Source organism: Rhynchophorus ferrugineus, unplaced genomic scaffold (genome assembly GCF_030347505.1).
Source record: "Rhynchophorus ferrugineus isolate W39M unplaced genomic scaffold, kcgeb_rfMv2 rfM2, whole genome shotgun sequence".
Classification (NCBI taxonomy): Eukaryota; Metazoa; Arthropoda; class Insecta; order Coleoptera; family Curculionidae; genus Rhynchophorus; species Rhynchophorus ferrugineus.
In genome coordinates, this window is record NW_027472581.1 from 45560815 (window position 1) to 45587613 (window position 26799).

The 26799-nt window shown below is 29.7% G+C and overlaps 1 protein-coding gene and 1 long non-coding RNA gene across 6 annotated transcripts in view; one reads left to right on the top strand and one right to left on the bottom strand.

Moving 5' to 3' along the window:
* The window catches only part of RhoGAP100F (Rho GTPase activating protein at 100F), a 224448-nt gene that overhangs the window by 153815 nt on the left and 43834 nt on the right, over window positions 1-26799 (top strand). For all 5 annotated transcript variants that reach the window (XM_076393958.1, XM_076393959.1, XM_076393961.1 and 2 more), the window contains 4 exons: window positions 2856-3050; window positions 5226-5399; window positions 5653-5787; window positions 7663-7769. In XM_076393958.1, the coding sequence (XP_076250073.1) occupies window positions 2856-3050; window positions 5226-5399; window positions 5653-5787; window positions 7663-7769 (611 nt within the window). The remainder of the gene's footprint in view (window positions 1-2855; window positions 3051-5225; window positions 5400-5652; window positions 5788-7662; window positions 7770-26799) is intronic.
* Window positions 24190-25452, bottom strand: LOC143189950 (uncharacterized). The gene is made up of 5 exons (XR_013004118.1): window positions 25247-25452; window positions 25019-25177; window positions 24823-24918; window positions 24510-24755; window positions 24190-24452 (listed from the first exon to the last, which is right to left on the bottom strand). It is a non-coding gene; the product is annotated as an uncharacterized LOC143189950 (long non-coding RNA).

Here is a 26799-nt window from a genome sequence, read left to right on the forward strand (position 1 = left end):
AAAAAATCAAAAGAATCGGGTAAAATCAAAGAAGTCTTTTGGTTATAAAAATAATAATTATAGAAATTATTTGATTTGGTTTTATATCGTTAAATTTTTATTAAACAAACTGTTACTTAGAATATCAAAAATTAAAATTGTATCATAATTAGTCATAATATTTGACTACTACCATAGTAATATATCTTTACTTAATAGTACAAGACATCTGTAGGTTTTTGCCTGCACTTCTAATTATAGTTATTACATATCATCCATTTTAAAGGTTATTGTTAAGGTTAATCGATTGTATTTAATGCATTGGATCTAATTATTTTTACATACTAAACCCTTTACTTCTATCTAATGCATTGTTTTATTTGTTTTTAATAATATTAGATATATTTTTTGAATAAAAAACAGTAAAAAACAAAAAACACCGGTCTTCAAGAAAAAATGTACTACTATTTTCATTCAGATAGTAATATCGTATTTGAGGAATATCCTTGAATTGAAATATAGTAAAAAAAATATGCCACATATGTACTACATATTACTACGTTCTACATTATAGAATGCTATTTTTAATCACAAATTATAAACACACACACTTATGATAGCAAGAATAATTACAAAAAAGTTATAAAGTTAAAAGTATTAAATGGTAAAATTGTCAGTAAATACATCTTTAGTTTTTCATACCGTTAATTGTATCAAAGTCAAAAAGTCAACAGCATGCAATCAAGCTTTCTGAATAGTAATATATAGGTGGTGACGTCTTGGTGAACCCTCTCAACTAGTATGAAAATTAATTTTGAAAGATATGTTGTATTTCAAAGATTTAAAAGCAGAAGAATGTTGTTGAACGAATGTCTAGTAGTTATCAGCTTCTCTGCTTACCAAAAAATCATGAAACACGTCACCCTAAATCCCTAGATTTAATTGCATTGTTTTATGATGTTCTTCAAGCTAACCTCTCATTCACCTATGAAAAAAAAATTAAATTGATAAGGTTTTCACCAAATTATTGTATTATTATTTAGTTATTGTATTTTCTTGCGATTTATAGTAAATTCACTACAAATATGGCAAAACGGACTGAAAAAACTGAAACTGAAACCCTGAGCTTTGGCCTAAAATAAATAAAATTGTATTCAAAAGAATTTGTAACTTTTCAATTTTTATTTGCTATATATTTACGCGAATTACAAAAAGCTATACATTTTGTGCAAATATTACCAATAAAGTACATTTAGAGTGAAGATTTCATAATCCATCAATTCGTAGCTAACGTTCGGGAAGGGTGTCTACTTCTCAGCCAATACTCGCTGAGGAATGTGACTTAAAATATTCTCACTTGTCAACACCGCTAACAATCGACAACTGTTGTGGTTTCTGATACTTCTTATCTTCTGTTATTTTAACTGTTCTCTCTTATCTATGGTATATCTTGATCTGTAGCTGATAGAGAGGAAGATGCCCACTTTCATTAAACAAATATGCCTTCTCACTGACACAGGAATCCATGTTATCAATTACTGTATTACTGTACATCTTTGAATATTTTCTTTAATATGATCTTGTAGTTTACATAGAAATAGGCATAGTTTGTCTTAAACTCTCTTCCAATCATTCTCTTGCCAATAAATAAAGCCTAGAGCTTCGCACGCTAACGAATTAAAATAGGTTTCTGGTACCGTTAATAACATTTAAACAATATAACATAATAGCAGAATCATAGTTTGAAGTGTGTTATAATTTTCAGTTTTTTCAAACTTCAGTAAAAAAAACTCTCAATTTACTTCTTTTGAAAAAAAAATTATATTTATACTTACTCTTTTTGAAGATTTTAATGTGGGCTGAGCAACTATTTCTGAGTATTTAACTTTTATTCATATTTGCCTTTTCAATAGGTTAAAAGAAATTATCTGTGAATATATGCAAGTTATATATTTGAATTCAAGTAGATTTTAATGAAAGGCTACTATTACTATTGAAATTACAATAAAATTCAAAAAATAGACCTTTCAATTCGAAAAAATATATAGGAGATCAAAGGTTTTATTGAAGTTTACCATGTTTACTTTTAAAACCCCTTTTTGCCCTAGATCATAATCTTTTGGAAATAATTAATTTTATTTGAACCTTAACATCCTGCAACAAACAACACTCTTATTTACTTTTTGCTTTCAAACAAATAATATTTACTTTAAAGGGTACAAAAATAATGTCATAACAACATATTTCCTTGAAATTATATACAAAAATAGAACAAAATAAATATAACCTAAAATGTCTTAGATGACTAAGATTCTCTCTGATTGAATAGAATAGTCAGACATAGTATAATTTTTATATAAAAGAAAATAATAAATTTGTCTCTTTTTTACCTCCGGTCCTCTAATGAGTTAGACGCACAGTGAGAAAGAACATGAACTGCGCCCATTTAAGCTCCCATTCTTAATAGCACAATTATTATACAATTAACATATATAAAATTCAGATTTTATCAAATAACGAATAAACCATTTTAATATACTTTAAATGTGTCTGCGCCGTATTTTGTCACCATAGAAAATTTAAAACAGTTGACTCGTACTATACTATATATATATCATAAGTCACTACACATTACTTGTTAACTCAACCGGTGTATCTGTAATAGTCATAAGCCTGACGTTCAAGATATCTTGGACTCGGGGATTTAATATATTATTAATTATTTACTATTGTTACTAGAATTAAATAGAAACAATTTTAATTTACATTCAACCAACTAAATTAATAAACATATTAGCTATTTCCGGATTTATAAGTTAAATCATTAATATTTTATTGTCATTTGTCCTTGACCGGTGCTCTTGCGGTTGTTCCAGAATGTCGTCCCAGCAGAGCCCCTCGTCGCATTACTACGTTCAACATACCGGAACAGGAAGCCGCCGAATCATGCCGAGATCCGGGTCAGACCAGCATTTACCTCATACGGAATATTCAGACTATACCAGCATCACACAAGCCGGCCGACATAGCTTACTGCGTTCAAGTTTAAAATCAGGCTCAACGCTAAGCAGGTAAAATCAGCCGATATATTTTTGGATGATAATTTATATGAAAAATATGGAAAATGATTTCAAACTTTATGATATTGATACTTAAAATAATACTTCTTAGCTTTTATGTAGAATAGAAAATACATTTGAGGAATTACGTTAATTGCATATTGAGTGAATAGTAGCTTACATTAAAATATATATATATATATATATATATATATATATATATATATATAATCTGTCAAATTAATAAAATGTAATAACCTTAGTTATATTCATCGATGAACTTCTACGTATAGTACTTTTAATAATATTCAAAGACTCGGGCACTCAGTCAGCACTTGGGGATAATGTCCACTTTCTCAACCAATGTCTTCACTAAATATCACCACAGTTGGCGGTCGGCCGCAGCTGTTCTGGCTTAGGACAATGTTAGTATCCTCTTCTCAGATCGCTTTCGATGATCCCGATCCATATCTGTTTTCGGAATCGAACTACAGAAGTCACAAAAGAAGTGACAGTCTACAGAAGTGCAAAATTAGTTCATCATATACAATGTTATATACGATAGGCATGTCCAAACCATTGTAATCTGCGTCTCTGAATATGTTCTCCAACAGTCAATCCTCAGTTGTCGTCTTTGAAATGAATGACTTCATTTGTAAAACGATCTCGAACACAAATATCATTTTTGCACAATATTAAGCTTATAATTGTCAAACCAGCAAGATATGCCTTCGAAGGATGCAGATTTTTGTTTTTATTGTAACATTTCCTTCCTGCTATACATAATATTTCTTCCCCTATATTACTTATCCTCAACAGCTAAAATCCTGCACATCATGGGTCTAATTGGATCCTATTAAGATTTACGAATGTAGCAATACAATTTCTTCATTCATTCTCAAGGCACATGACTCTGCAGTACAAACTATATCGTGAAGAAACCTCAACATCTGTATGAGCAAATACAAGACTGTCATCAGCGAAGATCTAATCGGTCAAAAATTTTCTAGTCAGTGAACGTTCTGTCTATTTTTAAAACTTTTTGCATAACTGCTTCCAACACTAGGTTGAAAATTAATTGAGAGACTTGAATTGGGGAACACTGGCTCGGATCTTAAATGAGTTTGAGAAATCATTTCGCACGTAACTAATGAATCTATCGTAAGATGCCTGAATAAGTTAAAAAATATTAAGGCAAAATCAATAAAAAAGCGCTTTCCACCTGTGATACATTCCTCCAAAATGGCGGTGCTCGATAATATTATCTACGCAAACGCGATTTGGTCTAAATTCCGTATGCTCTTCTCGAATTGTTTATTCGCAATCTCTTTGAAGTCTCACTTATGTCCGACAATTGAGTCAATCAAGCTTGTTTATTCATAATAAATAATATTACATAAGTTATAAAATGTGAAAGGTTTAAAACAATAAAAAACTTTATTTAATATGCTTCTGAAAGTATCTATTTCAAACTATTGTCCTTACACTACCTTTTAATTACATGTCATAGTTGCAGAGATGTTTTTTTTTAATTTTTTTTAAAACTATTTGATGTACAAGAAACCAAGTATTTCTTATTGGCTCATAGTAAGCTAACCATGATGGGATTTGAATGACACTTGTTGATGGTTTGAATTTTGTTAATATTTTTCTTTATATTTTGAGAATCACAGAATAAGAATCATTCGAGGTCGTTTGTAGTAGTGAACAGCAGTGAATACTCAGTGAGTTCAGTTAGAAATCACTACACACTAGTATGACTAAACCCATTACATTATACTAAATGTAAATTTCCATGTTATTTAGTAAGTAACAAATTAAGAAAAGAACAAAATTATTAAGCACTCATATACACGATGAATAAGTATAAACTCCAATGTCATCAACTATGTTATTTGCCTCTATATTACGTTAATTACACTTTAGATATAATTAAAGGCACTTAAAATGGTAAATATTTACATTATAACGTTCTTATTGCCGTGAATAAATTACCGATATCCAAATTATACCAGCTGTTTCGCGCCTTATACGACAACTATACCACTCTTTAAAATGATCTAAAATATATATATAAAGGAAATTATTAAAAAATGGTTTCTCAATTTCTTAACCTGTAAAAGATTAAAATCGTCCTGACCTAAAACTCTATTTCCGCCTTTGGTAACTAATTTATTTTTAACGTAGATACAATCAGCGATACGTAGACCAGGCGGCGATAGCTGCTCAGCTTCAATCGAAATACGGAACGACCGGAGGCCAATACGGAACTTCCACCCTGAGACGTAACCGAGGAAGTTTGGATTATTCCAGCGATACCGAAGCCACCATCGGTTCTCGCAGCGGTTATTATTATTACAGGTATTAGCGGCTTTCTGGTCCTTACTCCCTTATTTCCATTACAAATTGATTAAATTTTAATACGATCCATTATAAGTCGAATATTAACGGTTTGGCTCTTGATATACGCAACAAACTTTCGGTTCAATTAATTTAACTAATAATTAGTTTGCTGTACTTTGCTTTACCGTTTTTATTTTTCGTATTTCCGAGATAATATTGAGATTAATAAAGTTGATAGCAAACATTTCAATTATAGTGAACATAATTTTAGGGATAGAACCTCAGTACCTCCACCTGTACCTCATAGCACCATTCCAACACTCGGACGACAAGGTTCAATTGGAACTGGAAGTGACATTACCACGAAGTTTAATTCGCTTCCCAGAGATACTAGAGGCACCTCGAGGTAGGCATATTTAGACTATTAGGTATACTTAAATATTATTAAAACATATTGGACATTAGTAGAGACAAATAAGCAGAAAATGAGAAGGAAATTAGTTGTTAGGTAGCACAATATATTAATATTATTACTAATGTAAAATTCAAAGCTCTTTAATTCAATTCAACAGTCACTTTCGTATGTTCCCATACTTATCACTAGTCTTATCCATAGTCAGTCAATTATTGGATTATTTTTATTTTCATCAGTTAACGCATTTAAGTTCCCTTTTCGTCATAAACTTACCAAAGCAACGTTTTCTTCTTTAACTAAGTCATTTAAAAATAAATTGGAAATAATTTCACAAAATTTGAAAAAAAAACAATGTAAATAAAGATAAAAGGTAGAATAAAGCAGAAAATGAACATAATACCATCAAAGAAAATGAATCAAATGCGGATGAATAAGTAAATTGAAACCAAAAATAACGCCAAAACAAGAACCCAATTAGACAGGAAAAGAAAGGAATTAAAGTAAAAAATGTATGTACTAATTTAAACAATAATTTAAACATCTGTTACTATTTTCATTAGTTTTTCATAAACATATTTTACAAACTCTCTTTTCAGAAATATATAAAATTTGATTTTTACAAACATTATAAGGAAAATTTGTTTTTTTAATGCTGAACATGTAGGTGTTTTAATTGTAACGTTATTGTTGCCACTTTGTTCCTTTAATAAATATAATATACTTTCCACCAACATAAACTTATCTACATTATTTTTATATTTCCTTGAATACTTTTTTTCTTAAATTTTTTTCAGTCACAAGCTACTAATATGATTCAATAAATAAATACCTCTCCAATATTTCCAGTTGTAACGACATATTCTAACTTAATGTCTTACAAATTGTTGTGTACCTGTAAAAAATATATCAGCTAAAGAGTGAATAAACAAATATTATGTAATAAGCCCACCAACACGCAGAAATATAAACAGACCATCATAGATTCAAATATTATGCCTCATTATTATTTGGCTATTCTTTGGTCTATTCGCTAGACCTTCTTACTCATCTCTATAACCTATCTCATCCAATGATAACAAATTTGTAAAGTTTCTAAGAGACTTACGTATTTCTATATTCGTCAAATTTTGTTCCAAAATGTCCATTGTCTTTTGACACTTGTCTCAGAGGAATTAGATCTTGAACATCTTATTGAGTGTCAGAAACTACCTAAATTGCTTGAAGAATGTCTCATAGATTGAATGAAATGGATATCTTCAAGTGTCAATCCAGATAACCTAATATTATCCTAAAATGTATAAGTTTCAAATGCAATGTGTAGCTAGATTTGGGACGAATCAAACTAAATAATATATTGTCCGCCTGTTAATTATATGTGATAATTTTTTGACTAATAATTTTTGACTCCAGGCATACATCTAAAAAAGTGTTGACACCACGCAAAACATTTCCTCGGGTTCGCTTATTTAAGTTAAACCTCTATATAATACTCTCTGGTTTCTGTCACGTCAAATTCGCCAAGCTGCTGTAGTATTTCTGTTAATATCTTTAATTAATGATGATTAATTTGAAATTCATTATCTTAAACTGATTTTCTTGAACTTCCCTTTCAGTTTTCCGTTCAGTTTCAACCATACTTTTTAACTATATGTATTTACTATAATTAATGCTCTTGTACACATAATTGTCATACGATTCTAATGTAAATCGACTAAAAGACGGGATATTGAAAAATGTTGTTATTATCCTTAAATAAGAGCCTGAAAATATTTGCCAAACGTTAACCAAAATCAGATTTCTCCATTTAAGCTTAGTGTGCCACAATCGACGACTGTCAAATATGCTGTATAATGCGATCGTTTTCAGATTGGCGATGAATAAAAGATTCGCCGACAGGAACGTCTCCCTGCTGCAAGATGAGGCGGATGGTGCCCTTTCAGCGCCGGAGATGCCGTCGATACGCCGAGATAGGGGTAAGTGCACTTAACTGCTAAGGGTGTTTTAGTTCTAAGGCTGCTTCTACACGAGGCAGGTCGCTTTTTTACTTCGAGTGCTGGCTTTGAAATGTTTATGATTTTTAATTTCATCCTGTTATAGTTATAATTAGTGTTTTAATTTATGACCCTTAAATTTACTCGTTATATAATATATGTATGTAACTTAATACCTATCCAATATTTACTAACTTACTACATCAATTATACAGAAATAGCAATATAAAATATTACAATAATTCAAATAGAAATAAGTATTAATTCGAAACTCCAAATATATTAGATTATGCCCAATTATAATGAAATATAAGAACGAATTAATTTTCAAAGATTTTCAACTCCATATTTAACTGTAAAAAATTGTAATTTTTAATTTATTGCTAACCAATACTTTTACCTCTTTTTTGATAGTAACTAAATTATGCGTCAAAAAGCAATATATATTTTAAAGACTTTCAATATATAGATAATGGAGGATAAACATCTTAAATGTTTTCATGTTCGATTTCACGTATATTGCAACATATTGGCGTGTTGAAAGATCACTTAGGCGGGTATGTTCTTATATAACGGTTCTTTTTCTTTCAATGACCGCCATATAGATCGAAAATTCCTATAGGAAATTTCAGTTGCATCTCTTTGAACCCTTTTTGTCAACCAATTCATTTATCAGTTATATTAAAATAACTACTTCTAAAACGCTGTGACAAATAATAATTATATCTCTACTTCCGTTTAATGTACAATACTACGCATATGCACGTATTTTTTATTTCAACTTAGAATTCAGAATACAAAATTCTATTTGCAATGATGTATATATTCAAAAATTCGTTGTGTTTTTCTATAGTAAATATAGGCAAACACACTTGAAAGGAACCGACAAAATAGAGCACAATAAATAAATCAACTAAGAGTTGAAATTTAAACTCCGCATCAGTATGAAGAATAGTTGTACTAATTTAGCAACAAATAATTTTGAAATACGCTTAAGCAAGCTTTTTAATTAGTCACTAGTCAATTCCTAATACTTTTTTGACAGTTAAAAATTAATAATTTGAAATAGTCAAACTCTAATGTAGTAGAGCAACAGGTAACAAAATCTACAACAGAATTAGTAATACTAACTTTAGTTAAATAGTGAATAGATAATAATATAATCGTGAATATAAATATCATAATATATTTATATTAAGTGATAATAGTAATCGAAACAAGTAGTAATTATATAAATAAAATCAGTTAATTAAATTTTCGTTTCCATTATGACAGTTTTTCTCGAATTAAACACATCAAAAGCAATCTATAATGATTCCAAATGGTACTTTACCATATAGTCCCGCAAAAAAATGAGAAAATAATATGAACACCACGCAATATAGTACAACTTGTTGCATATTGGCAACACTGCTTTCGTGTAAATAATGCGACATTATATTTCAGAGTATTACACGCTTTCTTCTGCGACAATTAAAACAAGTGATGGACGAGAATATGCGTGTTACTGGCATACATAGAACATGGTAGTGGGCGAAACCTAAAGTTAACTGAAACATTAAAAAGTAGTGTAACCAGGCAACATAAAATTACCACCGCAAAAGTGAAAACGGAACTCAACTCACTTGGATAATACTATTTTGAACAGTACGGCGAGGGCTCAATAAAGCTAACGTTTATGAAAGGGCATGAAACTCGGGTATAAAATAATGAAAATCAACTCTGAGCTGCGAAAGAAATGGTGCTACGATAAAAAATCTGGACACTTGATGGTTAGACACTGTGGTGGGTCAGACAGAATGTGGCATGGCCATATGAATCGTTTACATTGTTTCCTACAAATCGGCAGATTTATATATAAAGAATCCTAAAAGAAGCTATGATTCAGACTGCTTGCTTCCCACAGTCAAGCATAAGTAGGTTCCGTTTTTTTTTTTGGGCGGCAATATCTTCTTATTCAATTGATTCTTTCATTCACATCACTGGCCGGATGATGAAGTTCCTCCTACGATGATTTATTGGTGTTACATACTGCAATATTCCAAGATAATAATGCGCCCATACGAACAGCCAAATAGGTTTGGTCTTGGTTTGAGGAGCACTAGAATATAATCAAACTTCTTTCCTGTCCAGCATAACCGCCACATATTCAAAACGTCAACATAATTGGCCCATTATGGGGAATTTTAGGGCAGAAAAATGAGGATTAGAGAGAGAGTGTGTGAATTTTGGTACAAGAATGGAACTACATTCAGTTGGAAACTTTTTAGACACCGTACGAACATGTTCGCATCTATTTCGGGCAAAAATGCAACAGTTTTAAAAGCAAATATAAAAAATAAAAGCAGTAGCTCAATACCGTATTAACAAATAAATATTGTATATATGTTATATTATTGTGTCCATCCCCTGCACAAGCGATTCACATCACAAAGAGCAATTTAAATATATTATTAATAGCTTTATAAATTTACGAACGCTCTTTTACGAAAATTAGCAAATTTCATCAATATCAATATCAATAGCTAGATAATTAATTCTACTTCCTGTTGATTGAATTAATTTTGATGAAAGCATCTTTACTATGCAGTTTAATTTATTGTGCATACAAACTTTTTAAAAAATCTTAATCCAACTCAATCTTAAACTTAATATATGTTTCTTCTGATTAGCATGCCACTTGAACGAGAGCAATATATACCAGGTTCAAGAGCATTGTCATGATGTAGTATGACTTAAGTGCTTTTCTAAGGTCCAAATAATATAATCCACCCGTTAAGCATAATGACAATACTTGGCCCAGGAATGATTGTTAGAGAAATAAAACGAACAATAACAAATGAAATTAATACTAAAATATTTCCCGGATTTGATCTAATAACTAAAGGAATCTTACAAAAACTGTCATAAAGGTATCTCAATTTAATAACATTTATATTTAATGCCATGTTACGTCTAAACTACTTCTCTAGTACTAGGAAAGTTTTCTCTTATGGTCCTATAAGTCTGTTTTCTGTGATATCCAAAGTTTTCAAGAAACTATATATCAAGAATCTCAAAGTAATCACAGTAGAAGGGAATATTATTCCAGAGCAACAATTCAAAACAGGAATAAAAATAGATTCGGTGTAATATAGTTTACCTTAATTATTTGCATATTTTTTAATACAAATTTTAAATTTACACTACAATATAAATAATATATGGGTTATATTTTGTGAAAGGGTATTAAACAAAAAAGTACTATTTTACTTAAAGAAGATACGATTTGTTGAACAATGATACAAAGCGACACTGGCGATTCTTATCTATTAGAAAACCTGACCAACACGTCTCACTCGTTCACCATTCAGGTAGTTTTACAACAGATGACCGAATAATCAGTGTATTATATAACATATAATGTATAATGCGTGTTTTTAATCATATTACATAGTCAATACGTTTATGACAAGATATCCCCCCAGAACGGCGACAACAATAATTTAGACAAAATTGTACATTTTCCAAGTCGCAGCTTCTGTTCTATTGTTTTGGATCTTCTGTTTGCCTTGAATTTCCTGTTGAAACTACGTTACGTGAGTTATATTTAGTTAACTTTAAAACTTTGGATCTAAAAATTCTTTAGTATTCGCATGTAAAAATTTAAACTTGTGTTAAATATTTTGAAAACTCATAACTAATATTTATTTGTAGACATTTACATAATCATAATTAGATGCTAATTAGAGATAATTCATATTTACTTATGTTTGTAGCTATATTAACCCCATCGAGAGATAGAGAAATGCTTTTCCAAAAGCAAAAATAGCATTAAGAAAGTTCGAAAAAGACTCCTTTCGGTCGTCTACACAACGACGGTTTGCGCCTCGTTAAATCGAGAACCGAGAACCTTTTTCATCATTTAATGGGATTAGTCTAAACGGTCTCCCGCTTACGATAAGAACCGAAGACGAGACGAGTGCTGAAAACTCGACCGAGAGCCCTTGCGAACAAATTAAAAACTTTTCGGGCTGCGCCAGAAGGACGTGTAGACCGAGGAATAGTCGATAGGTGATTCGTTAGGAAAATAGTTGATTTTAGCTCGATGGGATTATTTAAAAAATAAATTGGTACGAGATGTATTTTTCTTGAAATTTATACTTTATCTAGATTTTTTTTAGGTATGGCTTGGTATTTACAATAATTATTCCGGATATTTGATTAGAATAACTATTGTTCGTAATTGTTTTCTGATTGTAGGTTATTAATTTAATCATAGTATATATATATATATATATATATATATATATATATATATATATGCACATATATATACATATATATGTGTGTGTGTATTTCCAAATATCAAGATCCACAAATGAACTAGAAAATACTGCTTCATGGCTCGAAATATTTTTATACAAATTTTGCGTTGCGAGTCAACAAAATCAACGAAATGCCTCAGCACCCAATTCGATGGTATATTAAATTGTAAATATCATGTTAGACAATAAATTGAGCAAATCATACTCAAAACTAAACTCTACAGGTTACTAAATCGGAAGATACTCTCAATTTGGCATAAAATCAAAGAAATTGTTTTATCAGTCAATAATAAAGCAATAATAAAAACTTATGGTGTGCTAGTATGTAACATGTCAATTGAAAAGTCCCCGGTCTGCCATAGTAAAACACATTTTTTTTGGCAAAATTAGTTTTTTTTTATTTAACATAATTCTCTTCAAGCGTGATACACTGATTATAGCGACTCTCCAACTCTTCGATACCATTTTTGTAGTACGATTTGTCCTTCGTCTTTGTCCTTTTTCTTCAAATACGGTCGTTTTTTTGGCAATTTCGTCCTTCAAACAGTCCAATAACATTATGTAATAGTTGCTATTAATGGTCCTTCCTTTTTCAAGGTAGTCAATGAAAATTATTTCATGCGTAAGAACACGCGTAAACAAAAGTAATACAATCTTCAATTATCACTTTGTTCAAATTTAATTGGACATCAATCTTACTGAATATTCTATTTTTTATTTAATTTTATACACAAACCATTTCAATTTCTGACTGAATAGTACGACCAGGTCTCAATTTTCAGCAACTATAAGCAACTCAAAAGAAAATTATCGTTCTGTAAATGTTGGCATAATAAGCTCACCATTCAAATGATTACATTATCAATTACATATGGTTTTAATTTTCTCATTTTATATATTTTTAGAAGCTGTTCGCTGGGTCTTCCACATAATAAATGGATTTAACTACAGACGTCTGTGAGGCATTCGTAGATATACGCCACCTTTGATAGTACCGGATGGATGTTTTTCTGTAAATTAAGACTCTCCCTTTTTTTCATTCGTCATTGCTGTAATAAATGCAAATTGAGTTAGTCATTTACACATTTCAAATAGCCTTAAAATGTAAAATCTTAACCGGTATTACCCAGGACTTAATAGTCCAAAAATAGCCCAAATTAGGATTTAATTTATTTAATGGGAGCCCCGTTGATTTTTAAACTCCTCTAGCTTAGAACGAACACTTTTCATAAGCAACAGTAAAGTAAGTAAAGTAGAAGTTATTGATGAAATATTTTGCATTTTATTCTATATAATTAGTTAAATTATTTAATAGAAGACAATAAAAGTTCATATCCCCGCAAAATCAAAGCTACTGAATAGCCAGTTAATGTCTCATTTTTTCGAAAATTTACTTAATTTCGACTATTATTTTGCTACGAGCTGTACAGAACCATTTAGGTGCATCCGCCTAACGTTTGTCTTGTTGCAACTAGGTCGTTTTGTTGAAGCGTGATAATTCCTATAAAGAGGCTGTAAGAAAAATCTGAATCATTGCAATGTATTGCGCAAATCTAATCAGAGCATTAAACTTAACATTAAATTTTTCATCGTAAGCACGAAAGTGATCCATTAAAATATTGCCGTCCTCACTAAACTAATTGCCTTATTAATATAGGCCAGAGCATCACTGTGTTTTTAATAATCCATTAATCTGCAATACTAGCAAAGTCCCGTAGAAGACAGAACTTTATCAATCTTCAATAAAGTCAGAGTACTTATAACACTTATTTTACGCTTGATATCAGTTTATATCTGTTCAAAACTTATTGAAAAACATCAATGTTATATAATTATAGATATTTCTAATTGCATTGAAATATAAATTGATTTTGGAATGTTTCGGATTTTCTTACTCTCTAGAGGCTATTCTATAAAAATAGTTAATTTAACGAAACAAGATAGTGCTCACCATAATAGTTTATCCGATTTGCCGAATCCCCGTAATAAATCTAGAAAAAGGTTTTTGTTGCTTTTCCTTTCCCTATTATTTGTAACATACACATCGTGGGTACATCGAAAATGTAGGAAATTGAAGGAGTCCACAAAAATTTATTTTTAATTAAAATCGGCTTTACAATTAATATGGAGAATAATCGGAAAAAAATTAAGGTTTTCATTTGATCCTTGTAGTATCGAATATTCTATAAAATAATTAAACTTTATCGAGCAAACTATATTTCTATTGTAAAATTTCAAGTCATATATATGTTATGTAATACGGCCCTAACTACCCGGCCATTTAATTTAAAAACTACCCAAATGATGAACGAGTGAGATGGGTTCGTCTGTTTTCTAATAGATAAGAGCCCTCAGTGTCGCTTTGAATCGCCGTTTGACCAGTCGCCTCGTCTTTCCGTTAAATAAATAAACTTAAATAAAACTTAAAATTGTCTTTTAAAGTAAATTAAAATTTTTTGTTGTTTAGTACACTTCCACAAAATATAGTTGACACAATCGGTAAGATTACAGGGAAATCATAAGGATGTTCTCTTTTGAATTCAATTAACTGGAATCAAATTAGATATCAAGAATCAATTAGATAAGAAGACAAGTTGTCTGATTGGCAATCGTTTCGTAGTTACTCGAATCTGTTTTTGGTGTAGTTAAGTACCAACGACCTCTAGCCATAAGCTGTTCCAAGTAAGAAATATGCAAGATTTGAAAAACACCCCTAGTCCGGGGATTCCCAGCATAAACATCACAATTCAAGGTGTGAGGCCACCAAAGGTGGATCGAAGTTGCTGTGAATTAACATACTCTACTGGAATTTTGGACAGAAGCTTGCAATTCAGGGTAAACGGTCACCAAAAGTGAATTGCAGTAGCTCAATTTCTTAGCAATAGACTATTAGAATATAGAGTCACCAAAATTTGGAAAACCACTCCGCAGGGAGGTACCATGGAGATTTGTATAGAAGCAGTGCCATTTCGAAGATCTTCAAAGGCAAACTGACGGACGAAGATACAATCGATTCTCAACAAAAAATTTTATAACAACTATAAGCTGTCTGTCCATAAGGATTCATATGGCCGTTTCTTTTAAGAGGGAGCTGTAATGCAATACGGCCCTGAGTATTCGGCCGTATGGTTTAAAAACTACCTGAATGGTGAACGAGCGAGACGGGTTGGTCTGTTTTATAATAGATAAGTACCCTTTGTATCGCCGTTCAACAAGTCGCCTTTTCTTTCCGTAAAATAAAACAGTTTATTTAATAAAATAACATTTTTTTTTGTTTAATACCGTTTCATAAAATATAAATTGCATTCGTGTATAAAAATTCATGAAAACATTTTTCAAGTTATATTTTTTCGAAACATTTATTTTCAAGTTGCAATAGTGTTTGCTCGTATGTGTTCATCCAAAATTGTTTTTGTTGTATGTAGTTAGTTGACCCTACGGGTTTTCCAACAGTTTATATTTTATAAACCTTTCGCCAATTAATTCTTAATCAATCCTTCTGTTTCTAAAATTGCAAATGTTTGTCGAAAACTAATTGAAACAGTATATGTAATAAAAAGTATACTTAATAAATATTTACGCCTGATATTTCAATAACCAACTGAGCTAAACCTAAATATCAAAGAGTTACAAAATGATGACCAATAATTGTCGTTATGATCAAATGCCTAAATCTAATAAATATAACATATTATTTTTATAATGACTACAATTTAATAATTGATAAAACTTGGCTTATTTTGGATAATTTTTTTAAATTGTACAATATTTAAACTAATATTAGATTTTATTAAAAAAAATATTTTTATACCAGGAAAATATGGAAGTGTCTTTTGTAATACTCATTATTCTTTTTTAAGTATTCATATATTATAGGCTTTCACTTGTCTCTTTCTCCTGACTGAACAAAAAAATACCTTGACTGATACTTTTACAAAAAAATAATTTGACGCAGTCTTAATAATTATTTAAATAAGATAACATTTCATAAATCTATGCAATAACAATATAACATTAGATGTTACACTGTGTACCTAACCTTGTTTTTGGCGATATTTATCAAATAAGTTAAGATTACATAGCAGACGCTTGTGGTGTAGTCTTCTCAACCAATACGCTGCTGTTGCTGCAGGATTTCGAACATTCTTCACTAAATCTCGTTACAGCTGGCGATTGGCCACAGCTGTTCTGACCTCGGACAATGTTAGTCTCCTATTTTTCAGATCGTTTTCTATGATCTTGGTCTACATCCTTTTCGGAGCCGTTTGCTGTATCTTCTATCCAAAAGATTGACTTCTGTGAGGAATTTGTGCACTGATTGAAAAGGTTATTAATTCAAAAGTATTAGCAATATAAGCTTTCGAAAGAGACGGATTTTAGATTTCGTTGTAAACTCTCTCACATGTACCATCTTAGAAAAATTCTCGTAGCTTTACCGATTCGGCTTATTACTTCTGGAGTAGATGCCACTTTCTCTTGTGTATTACTGTTCCCTAATATTTGAACTCTTGCCCTTGTCCTATCTCAATCCCGCTGAGATTTACAATAGCGATTCGTCAGTTGTCTATACTTTTCTTTCTTCATTAATTCTCAAAAATGCTAGAAACATCTTTATTAGCGAATATAACGCTATCATTAGCGAATATCAGATCGATCAAGTCATACCCAGTATATATCTTATAAGTACTAACAGAGCGCTGAGGTAAAAAAATTAAATTGTTGGTAGCAATCAAATTTACTCCCTATAATTTAAAATCTGAGAGATATAATATGTTTTATGCTACTATAACAACTTATGCAACTTATTTATTTGAAGTTGCTGATTACAGATGTCATACAGTTGACAATACTGTCATGAGTTATAACTACAATTAATACAGTATATCTTCATAAAATAATAAATAATATGTGTTTAGGAAATATTATAAACATTTTTATTACCTCGGGTAGTTCAATGATCCTAGCAGACAATAAGGATTTCTTATGATAATTATTATTATAATTAATGTATATTATGTATATAACACGTACAAAATTAGTCCAATAAGTCTATAGATATATATCACTAATCAGATCGAATATTAGCAAACGTTTAACTCTACTCATTTTAATGACACATTTAGCTGATTGGGTATATTAACACAAACACTTCAAATTAGCTTATTACGGATTCTGCTGAATCTTAGAGCTGAATATTAGAGACGTGGTATCGAACATTGACTATCCCACGCAACACTTTATATTAGCACCATTGAATGGTGGCATTAAATGATATATTACACTTGCTAGCAGTGTAATGGCAGTGGAGTCAGTACGACCAAATTGGTTTAAATATTGATATCTACTTCTTCCAAGTTACGAGTCAGTGCAGATAAATTCCAAGATATCTAACATCCTCCACATGAGTTTCCAACTATTGTTTAATGGTGAGCATGTTATTTAACACAAAGTAAAACTTACATGGCTAGATTCTATTTTGTTGACTTTCATACATGCAAGAATGTATTTTCTACTAGAATTGTATTTTATTAAGCGGCGTTTAGAGATTTTTTGATGCTATTATTGTCTGTATATATGCGACGCGATAAACATGCCAAGCAAGTTTTTTAGTGTAAAAATATCATATCTTTTTTTCTCGCTTTTTCCTCATCCGAATATTTCCATCAAAAAAGATCTTTAAAATAGATGAAATCAAATTTTTTTTTTCGAAATAAATAACTTAACAAATTCACTGTAAGATACAATAGTTGTTCCAATGTTATTTCAATATGAGGATCATATTAGAATATATGGGTTTCTTTTTAAAACCGGTCAATTTAGCCAAACAAGATTAAAGAACTACTGTATCAGTTTATTTGGTTTCCAGTATCCCAAATGACTATCGAAAAGGTCTCAGTTATTTCTATTTTCCTTTCATTTATTTAAATGACTAGGCTTTAGAAAACCTGAACATTCAAATGGTTCACATGGGATATTCCTTAAAATGAGCTAAATGTTTAGATATACACCGCGTCCCGTTTTTAAATGTTATATTAGTTAAAATATTTTATATTTTATTGATATAAGAGTTATACTGAGAAAGTACCTTCAGCGTAGCTCTATCGCAATTAGTTTTAACTTTACTCTGCATATACTGAATAATGCAGTAACACTAAATAAAAAACTTAAATTAAATTTATTTTATGTAGAGAAATGTCAAAACTCTCGAAGTTAACAGTTAGGTTAGATTGTTTAAAATTTGCTTATTTGATACATATTTGATTATATTTGCTTAAAATTGATACGTCGTATTTCTTATCAAAATACACGCAAGCATCTAATAATGTAAATCTCATTAGGTACTTTTCGATACACTAGAGCATTCTTACCCCATTTACGATTTATTGGAACTATCCAAAATTTTATTAAACTTGATTTAGAAATTTTTCAGAGCATAGACGTTATACATTCCAACAAAAATCTGATGTACCTCATAAGAATATTTCCGATCTTTTTGAAATTAACTTTTAAACATGCTTTTCTGATCCTTCTTTATGGCTGCGTTACCACCCTAAAATTACCCGCACATAGTCCCGGTTACGTCATCCACTTTCGAAGTCCACTTTTGCTTTTATCATAATTAGGCCGTAGTAGTAGTGACGGGGGTAAGTGGTAAGACCAATCCCCTGACTGTCAAGAACATTGGGGGCCTGGATGTATCAAAGGTAACTCCATAACTCGGAGCCCACTTTAAACGGTATGGCCGAGCACCGAAAAATCCAATCTATATAATTCTACACTTTAATGTTAACTAAAATATGTTAGCTATCTTTTGAATGAATTATATGTAGTTCTTGCTATTTATTTTTACATATTTATATACTTATATCTATAAATATATAAAAGTTAATGTAAAAATTATTTGCTAAAATTGTATTATATAAAACCTATAAACTTATTCATTTATTGGAACATACATTGGATACTTTTAGGGTATAAATAAATAAATAATCTACAAGAAGGTGCATACTTAATTTCAATAAAATTGTAACTTGCCTAAAAAACTTTTTCAGCAGCTGTTATTCACATCATAAACATTTTTAAAGTAAAAGTTCTGGAAGATGCTGGCATGTGTGTTTTAAGGACATGGAAAATAATGTAGCATAAATCTTTAATATCCTTTTTTATGAGTTATATTTCAGTGTATTCATAAGTCCCCCTCTATGTGCATGTATCTTTTTCATATTTTATGTCAGTAAACGTGAAAGTCAATTTGTATTTAGTACCGTCTCTGTGAAATTTCTTTAAAAAATACTAAAAGTGATGTTTACAACATCTATTCTTTTTATTTATACATACATTTTCTATTCGAAAGTCGTGAGGTGAAAATTTGAAATTTCTGCTGTCGACTGAATAATTCTGCTTGTTACAGATCCTTCTTCTTCTTTAAGGCAAACGCATTCCCTTTAAGACGTTTTAAAATATTTTGCATGCTACTGGAGATTTCCTGTGTTTTGTACGGGTGATATCAAATATTAATATATAACCGTTCAGGAAAACCCAACTTTGCAGTTATCTAGAAATAGGAAAAAGGAATATTGGAGGGAAAAATGTTGATTTTCTCTCTATGATTATTTGTATATTACTATTTATGATTCTTAAATCGCTGTTTTTTGTGAATTATCAGTTTATCACCAGTAAGAATACGATAAAAAATTTATTAATTTTTCTGGCGCTGAAACAATCAACAACTTCAACGGTTTCTGGCTTCAATTCACGTACAACTTATTTCTTGCTTTTAAATACTTCTAACGTTTAGTATGAATCTTCATCCAAATTAAGTTATTCATTTTCACATTTCTTTGTAGCAGAAACTACAGCAATTTTCTTTATGAAATGATAGTGACAATCATTTTTGGTGGTGTATTATTGCATGTCTGACCAATACAGTAAAAAAAGCTATCATTGTGAATCAGTTATTACAATAGACACATCTATTATTAATTAACGAGAACTTGTAATGATTTTTGATGAAATGTACTTTATTCATATCCTAGAATTACATAATTATAAAAAGAGTTTAAAAAATACAAAACAATTTTTCTGGGCTGCATTTTATAATATATTTGAAAATATAACGCATATTTGTTTTCAAAGCTCCTCTAGATCTGATATTTCAGATCGTTTTACGTAAATTAACATTATTTAATATTTTTTGTATATCTAGACATGCATTAATTACATTTCCAAAAATAATTAACATTACAGCTCAATTATTCTAATATCTGATAGTATGATATACCCATACATATAACTGCATTTTAAGGGAACTTTATTAGAATTATCTGTAGTTCATTACGTTCTGTATCTGTTTATCGTGTAGCTAGTGTATTGATAATCATGTATGTTGGTATCATGTTTTCTGTTTGTAATACCACATCTCAATCACATAACTGTTAAAATTGTTACATAGATACTGAAAATACAATTTCTAGTTAATTTAATGTCAGTAAAACGTTACGATATATAGATGTTCAGTTAAATAAGTGCGTAAACTTTTGTTATTAAGAACTGTACCTCTAAATATTCTCCTTCGACTTCTCTTATATTACATAACAGCATGATTTTGTATTATATTGAATGAACCTATGGGATAAATGTAAATAGATTAGCATTACATATATAGATTAGCCAAAAAACTACTTCTTAGATTAAATATTACATAATATTTTGAACAATATGAAGAATATAAGCATTAAGTAAAAAATCTACAAACTGCATTGGTAGATTATCAAAAGGCAATGCTGTTCAAAAATTACGAAATAATATTATAAAGTCTCTAATAATAAATAAACTTTCTAATAAAATCCAAGGGAATACATGGGAGTTAGTTAGATAAGAACGTCCAAATAACAACGGTATGCATAGCGCAGCTTGATCAGCATAGAGCTTCAGTATTAATAAACTTACTAATAACCAATAATTCCCTTTTAAAAGTAGATACAATTCTAATTGTATTATTATTATCGCTCGGTATAATTATATTTTATATTATAACACATGTGTTGAAAAATCCCGGTCGTAACAAAGAAAACGCGTTTTTTTCTGTTCAATTTTGACTTTATTCATTAACGTAATCTTCATCAAAAGCCTCACAATTATTCCAGCTCCGCTCTAATGTTTTAATACCACTTTTGTAGAACGATATATCATTTACTTCAAAATAGGCCTGTCACGAGTTGCTGTCCATGTGAAGTGATGCATCCATGTTTCATTCATTGTCACATATCGATGCAAAAATTCTGGTTTATTACATTTAAATATGACCAAAAACTGCTCAGAATCATCAACATCTTCTTGTTTTCGGTCAACAGTGAGTAAACGCGGCACCAACTTTCAACAGAGTTTTCTCATAGTCAAATTATCATAAAATATAAAACCAACACTTTCTTTTGATATCTTTACGATGTTAGCTAACTCACACAACTTCACTTTTCGATCATTCAAAACGATTTTTGTGAATGTTGTTGATACTTTCTGGTGTTACCACCTCATTTGGACGTCCTCTGCGTTCTGCATCATCAGTGCCGACGCTTAATTGTTGTTTCTGATTGAGCAGAGCCCTTATAACATTTTTCAAGCCATTTCTTCGGTTGAACAGTATTTTTTCCTATCAAAACCCAATGTAAAATTAAAACACGAAATTATTTTTGATTTTTATCAAGTACAATTATTTTTAAAATAAGTAAAGTAGTGATTGACCCACTATCACAATAACTCACAAACTTATAAGAAGAATATCATGAAATTTTAACAGATTTCTTTTGAAGGTTTGATATTAACTGAAAAAGTGGCAAATGCAATAAAACTAGCGCTATCTAGTGTTAGGTCCGGGACTTTTCAGTCGACTTGTTAATACGCATATTTCAAATATTATAATCTTAAATTTTCAATTCATAGACCTTTACAATCACTTATAAAAATGGTTGCTTGATTGTACCCGTTTAACAGTTAAAAATTTAAATATGAAAACCTCCGTACATTTGGTATTCTTCCTTCGTTCCCAATTTTTAGTTTTTATAGAAAAAGACGCCGATTTAACTTCAACTTTTCCATTCTTTACGAAATTAATTTTCGTTTCGTATAACATACGAAAGCCCAAAAGGAAACAAGATAAAACAACCGTAACAGTTTATATTTTATAAACCTTTCGCCAATTAATTCTTAATCAATCCTTCTGTTTCTAAAATGGCAAATGTTTGTCGAAAACTAATTGAAACAGTATATGTAATAAAAAGTATACTTAATAAATATTTACGCCTGATATTTCAATAACCAACTGAGCTAAACCTAAATATCAAAGAGTTACAAAATGATGACCAATAATTGTCGTTATGATCATATGCCTAAATGTAATAAATATAACATATTATTTTTATAATGACTACAATTTAATAATTGATAAAACTTGGCTTATTTTGGATAATTTTTTTAAATTGTACAATATTTAAACTAATATTAGATTTTATTAAAAAAAATATTTTTATACCAGGAAAATATGGAAGTGTCTTTTGTAATACTCATTATTCTTTCTTAAGTATTCATATATTATAGGCTTTCACTTGTCTCTTTCTCCTGACTGAACAAAAAAATACTTTGACTGATACTTTTACAAAAAAAAATTGACGCAGTCTTAATAATTATTTAAATAAGAATAGCATTTCATAAAGCTATGCAATAACAATATAACATTAGATGTTACACTGTGTACCGAACCTTGTTTTTGGCGATATTTATCAAATAAGTTAAGAGATTACATAGCGTGACACACTATCACAATAACTCACAAACTTATAAGTAGAATATCATGAAATTTTAACAGCTTTCTTTTGAAGGTTTGGTATTAACTGAAAAAGCGGTAAACGCAATAAAACTAGCGCCATCTATGTGTTAGGTCCGGGACTTTTCAGTCGACTTGTTAATATGCATATTTCAAATATTATAATCTTAAATTTTCAATTCATAGACCTTTACAATCACTTATAAAAATGGTTGCTTGATTATACCCGTTTAACAGTTAAAAATTTAAATATGAAAACCTCCGTACATTTGGTATTCTTCCTTCGTTTCCAATTTTTAGTTTTTATAGAAAAAGACGCCGATTTAACTTCAACTTTTCCATTCTTTACGAAATTAATTTTCGTTTCGTATAACATACGAAAGCCCAAAAGGAAACAAGATAAAACAACCGTAACCATTTATCTGATTTAAACTTTCCTAAACGATTCGTGAAAGGACCTCCAATGTTTTTCTATTCTATGCCATCACAATGTAGGGCTATTTGCAGATCTAGGACACAAGAATCGCTTTCGATTTGACCATCTAACAGAATACGAAATAGCCTGTGTTAAAATGTTTAAACAATGTTAGTATTTGAATTTAAATAATAGTTGGTCAATTGATTTTTAGTGCATATAAAAGTAATAATGATTATTCAACACTCATTTCATAACAAATAGCGAATGGTGTATATTATGTAGGCGATAAATTGGGGAAAGTAACAACGGAACAAAAGAACAAAGCAACTAGTAACGATAACAACGATATATTTGAAACAATTATAATAAATTACAGTAATAACAGCACGGCGATTGTACCAAAACATTCTATACAAATTGAACTACTATGAACGACTAACTAAAACTACCCGGAACGACCCAGAGAGAGGATACTGTAAACTGAAGGTAATTTCAGTTTAGCACATGCGCATTTTCGAAGCAAGCGCAAGCGCATGTACCTGGTTTTGTAACTAGTGTTTAAACAGTTTACTCTAATTTTTCTTTATGTATCGTTTCACAACGGAGAAATTTAGCCCTATGAAATTAAAAAATAATCAAACATGTTACAATAGTAAAGGAAATGCTGGGAACTCATTTAATGATTACTAAATATAGTAATATGAAAATTATCATTCATTTGTTATGAAATATTTTAAATTAAATGCTAATCAAATTGTACATTTTAATAATTGAGTGTTGTAAACAACCATTTCAAAATAAAAACTAAAATAAATATTAGAAAATTTTATTACAAATTTTAAAAATGGAGTGAAGAAGACGATATATATGTAGAGATTATATTGATATTATATTATACATATGATTGATATGTTTACATCAAGTCCATGGAGCATATTTACATAAAGACATCATATTAAAACATTTTTAGACAAACTCCATAAACCATATTAACATAAAGCTTTGATATTATCTAATATTATTTATCTATTATTTACGAAAAGTCCAGAAATCATATTTGTATGTATAATTCATCTATCTGAAAGCAAAATCTTCATCTTGCACGCCATAGTACTTTTCACCTGAAAGAAGTCACTAGTCAATACATCATTATTTTTACAAACCAATAATTTATTTACCTATGCTCTTTTGTAAAAATATATTATTTTTTTCCTTGTCTGTTTCACTTTGATGAAAACGTTTTATTAATGATTAATGTTATATGTTTAGCTTACTCGATTCAGATCAACTCCTACTGGTAAATTTGATCTTTTCAATGTGTCGTTCAACACTACTCTTGCATTCTGCAAAATCCTATCTAATTTTTTCGATGTTTCTAATTTAACTTTCATCAGCTTTGTCTCGGCAACTACTAGCAACTTTACCTATAAAAAAAATTAAATTGTTACTAAAATATATCATGATTGAAGTATAGACATTTTTATCAGTTACCGCAATTCTTGCTACTATTTTTCATGGATAAATCCCAGTAATGAATCGACTACTGAACTGATTATTATTTAATTGAGCTATTGTACATTTACTAACCTAAAACGAATGGATGGTTAATTACAACAAAATGTGTATAAAAGTTATAATTATCTTTAATGTTACTTCTAGTACAATTGCATTATTATTTCTGTCATACCCTTTGCAATGTTTATTTCAACAAAAAGAATAATTGTCTTCTTTGTTTCTTGTTATCGTTTTGAAATCTGTAACTATATCGGGGTGAAATGTTGGCATATGTTGACTTCTACTTAATGTCCAAAATGTTTTGTTACAAGTTTGGCGCTTAATATTCCCACTATAAACAAAATTGAAGCTGTTTAGATATTTTAACATTATAAAACTTAACCTTACATTCCGTACTTACCTTTGTCCTTCCATATTTTAAAGCCAATGAATGTTACAATACTAAGAATAACACAACAATTTAATTATTCTTGTTATAAACTGTTGATGCAACACAAAATTTTAATCCAATCATTAAATCTACATATTCTAGGTTATTTGTTTTCACTCGACCAAGGGTTAATTTTAAAATGGCTAATTATACACTGTAGATGGGGAAAGGTTAGGATAAGCGCAAATATTTGGCGCATGCGCACAATTTTCCATCATTACCTGCAGTTTATGATATTCTCCCAGAGAGACGTTACAGTTATAAACACTTAACAGCCCTTCTGTTCCGATCTATAAACAACTCCGTATTAATCCGGTTTTCTAGAACTAATGGGACCATACCCCGTAAATATTACATAAAATCATTAATATATATAATTTATATATTTAGACTCTCAAAGAGTTCTTTCTCTGTATTCGCACTATATACAATTCAACACGTTTTATTCATAGAGTATGTTAACTATGAGTTTCCAACATATTTTTGCTATTAAACAAAAAGACTAAGTCTTCCAATAGTCATCTGTTAACTTGCAAATAAATCTTCGAAATACTCTGAATCCTCTGACACTGTATTAATATGAATATAACTAGAGAAATATGTCGTTATGAATAGCTTCCGAGATATACATTTTACATTTCTCAAAATAAACTTTTGTTTTAATAGGTAATCATTAGTTTCACATTATTTAATACTATTCAAAGCTATATTTTAAATAATTGCTAAATGCACTAATTGCTAAATGCTAAATATTGTTTTAAAACCATGTAGAACATTGGAAATCCTTAAGTATTATAAAAAAGAATAACAAAAATAAAAAGGAAACTAGATATCAAAAAAAAAACTTTGGCAAAGTTTGATTGTCTCATATAGTATAGTTTTCTCTTCCCCTACCTGGTTCTGTTTCAAAATTAATCTCGATTTACCTTCATTCCATTTTACTTATACTGTAAGTTTACAACTGTGATTATTCTGCAACTCTGAAAAGTTCCACTTTTTTGAAAACAAATATAAATTAAAATTATAAGATAGTTTTAAAATTTATTTTATATATACTTTATATATATTTATTTTTATATATATATATATATATATATATATATATATATATATATTATATTCTCTGGCGGTTATTGCAAAAAGAATAACGTTTGTGTTTTTATGTTTAAAAAATTACGTTTAAATTGCTTATTTTTCCCCTTTGAAATTATTTTTCTGGTAAAAACATACCTAAATGGAAAAAAGACAGGACAAAACAAACAGTTTTTTTATCTGATTGAAATTCCAACCGAAAACTGGAAATGTTTGCCATGGTTTTCCATTATGTATTTTTAATTATTAAATGTTATTATTTCAACAAGATATACGCAAGTCGATTAATATTCCCTTTGAAATTGACCAATAATCAATATACGTACGTAATAAAGGAATTAATAGTAAACATGCAAAATATTTATGATTTTCCAAAAGAGATTATTTTGGTTGTTTAAATAAGATAATTAAATAAAATTTCATATTTGTTG